Consider the following 2,500-nt stretch of genomic DNA (forward strand, 5'->3'; position numbering starts at 1 on the left):
TTTTTTCACGTTTAAGGACCTGCAAACGCTGAGATTCTTAAAGGACAAATATCCTCAATCTTGCATAATGTATGTGTGTAACAAGGTGGATATCACCGAAGAAGCACGCGGGCACGACTACGTTGTTGATGATGATGATGAGGAGGAGGAGGAGGAGGAGGAGGATGAGGAGGAGGAGGAGGAGGAGGAGGATGAGGAGGACAGCAAAAGTAAAGGAAATGGCTTTCCAGCTGCAAGCAAAGGAGAAAAAGTGTTTCTGCAGTTAAGAAAACAAGGATTCGTTTCTGGTGACTGTTGGAAATCGTGTCCCTTGTTCCATGCTATTTCTGCAAAATTGGTTCGTGAAGAAAGGAGAAACGGGAACCTCACAGAAGCCACCGAAATATTTAGAAGGTTTGAATCCCATCTGAAGTTGCACCTTGGAGATATTATGAAGACGCAGACCAGAAAAGTTGTGCAAAAACTGATGGTCCTCCAGGAAAGCTTTGTCAACGTTGTGCAAGTGCAGAAAACATTGGTAACTCAACAGGCGGGTACCCTTCCTGATATCTTAAGAAAAGGACGTGAGACTGAAACAAAAATGCTTAATGCACTCTCCGTGCTCACATTCGAGTCGGACCAATCAAAAAATAAAATTGCGAAGAACGTCAAGAGGTTAAAGGAAAAGTTTATGCGCGACGCTGACGAATATAAACCCGCAAGACTGCGATATCTTCGACGTGAAGCTCAAGCTATGATGAAGAATGACCTCGCTCCTCTGGTAAACGAACTTTCATTGCTTAAGGACAGTGATCTCCTATTAGAGCGGTTTCTTCTTGACATGAAAGGGAGTATCTTGGAGAAAACGTGCAACTCCCTTGCCATTTGTGTCGAGAAGGCAATGAGAGCGTTGATCAAGGAGCTCACAATGGCGATCATTGACTTCAATGAAGATTTGGCCCATCCGATTGTTTCACGGATTTTGGAAGAAACTTATGGCATGCAATTCCTGGCAGTGAAAGCCGAAACGGATGAATTTCTGAAAACTGTTCTAAATGGACTTCTTGACTCTATAAAGGAGGCCGCCAGCATTGCTCTGCGTAAAGAGGTCTCACAACGTCTGAGCACAATGCATTTGCCAGCGGTCTTCAAGAAAAACATCCGTGACAAAGAAACTCGACGTCTTATAGTGCAAGCTCTCTTGGATACAATTGACGAAACGCACGTGGCAGAGGTCGTGCACCAGGCGTCTTTACACCGTCTTCGAGCAATGCACAATCGATTTGACGCTGCCATGAATTTGTTCCAGACCTTGCAAACAAGTTTTGCCCACTCTCACATAGTCTCTCAGCTCGAAAGATTCCGTGTTGACTTCACACCCAGGATTCGTGCCCTCGCTGTTGAAGGGAAGGCCCTGCATGATATGCAAAACCGAGGACCCGCCAAGCTTGGTCCCCGTATAGCCAAAACAAGGCTGGGAGACATCTATGACTGCGTCAGCGAGAAGTGGTGCAGGGCTGCACCCAATTGGCAGTGCGTTGTGAAGGTGCTTGAGAAAAAGAGATTGAGTGAAGACATTTGGAACCAAACAGCAGTGGATTTGGGCGACACTTTGTAAGTGATGCCTTCAATAAATATGTAATTCACCAAAGGAAAGCAATAGACCTAATCGGCTAACTCAATGGCTGCGATCACACCCGAGAGAAACACAGTGTAACACTAGTGTTGACGCTACTCAGTAGTGCCAACTCTCTGGTGTTTGGAATCCCTAGGGGAACACTAAACAATAGAACTTGATTAACGCTAGTGTGAACTCCCTAACGCGACGTCAACCACTACTCACAACACTAGCGTTACACTATGTTTTCTCTTAAGTTTCACCGCAACCAATGTTGTACCCACTGCAAATCTCCCGGGATTAAGATTCTTTGTGTATCGTATTTGCGCGATAGTGCTTGCGGCTGCATTCGGGGAGTAAACGCTAGTGTTAAATCAAGTTGTATAATTGTTCAGTGTTCCTCTAGGGATTCAAAACACCAGAGAGTTGACATTAGAGTAGTATCAACACTAGTATTCTGCCCTTATCTACAGAATTATTGTACCCATAACCAAGAGGAATAACATGACAAGGCAAGATCTTGAGTTATTGGTTATGTTTATTGCTTACAAATAAATACTTTACACAATACTAAGCAAAAATGATAGAATTTCCAATTATCGAGTAGAGCGAGGGAGGCCAGACCTAACTATAAAACCTCGTAGAGGAAATGTAGGAAATCTGGGTCAGACTACTAATCGAGACTACTCCTCGTCCCCTGACATGACTGTTCATAATGCTCCTTATAAGTTCAACTACTTGGACACTTTGAGAAGATCATCTTTTGAATATTTGATGTAGCGCCTTTTGGAAGATGAGCAGAGCCAACCGGCGTCCAATGAACGGCAGCCCGAGTTCGATGCTGCACCAGATTTCAGGCCGTGCATGCTTAACTGTTGAATGCTAACGGCAAATGGCGATACG

At 44.5% G+C, this 2,500-nt stretch overlaps 1 protein-coding gene across 1 annotated transcript in view; it reads left to right on the forward strand.

The window, feature by feature from the left end:
- Window positions 1-2,500, forward strand: part of LOC137979791 (dual serine/threonine and tyrosine protein kinase-like) — a 24,363-nt gene that overhangs the window by 5,551 nt on the left and 16,312 nt on the right. The window contains exon 2 of the mRNA XM_068827139.1: window positions 17-1,593. Coding sequence (XP_068683240.1) covers window positions 17-1,593 — 1,577 coding nt within the window. The remainder of the gene's footprint in view (window positions 1-16; window positions 1,594-2,500) is intronic.

The sequence above is a fragment of the Montipora foliosa genome, chromosome 12 (assembly GCF_036669935.1).
Source record: "Montipora foliosa isolate CH-2021 chromosome 12, ASM3666993v2, whole genome shotgun sequence".
Lineage (NCBI taxonomy): Eukaryota > Metazoa > Cnidaria > Anthozoa > Scleractinia > Acroporidae > Montipora > Montipora foliosa.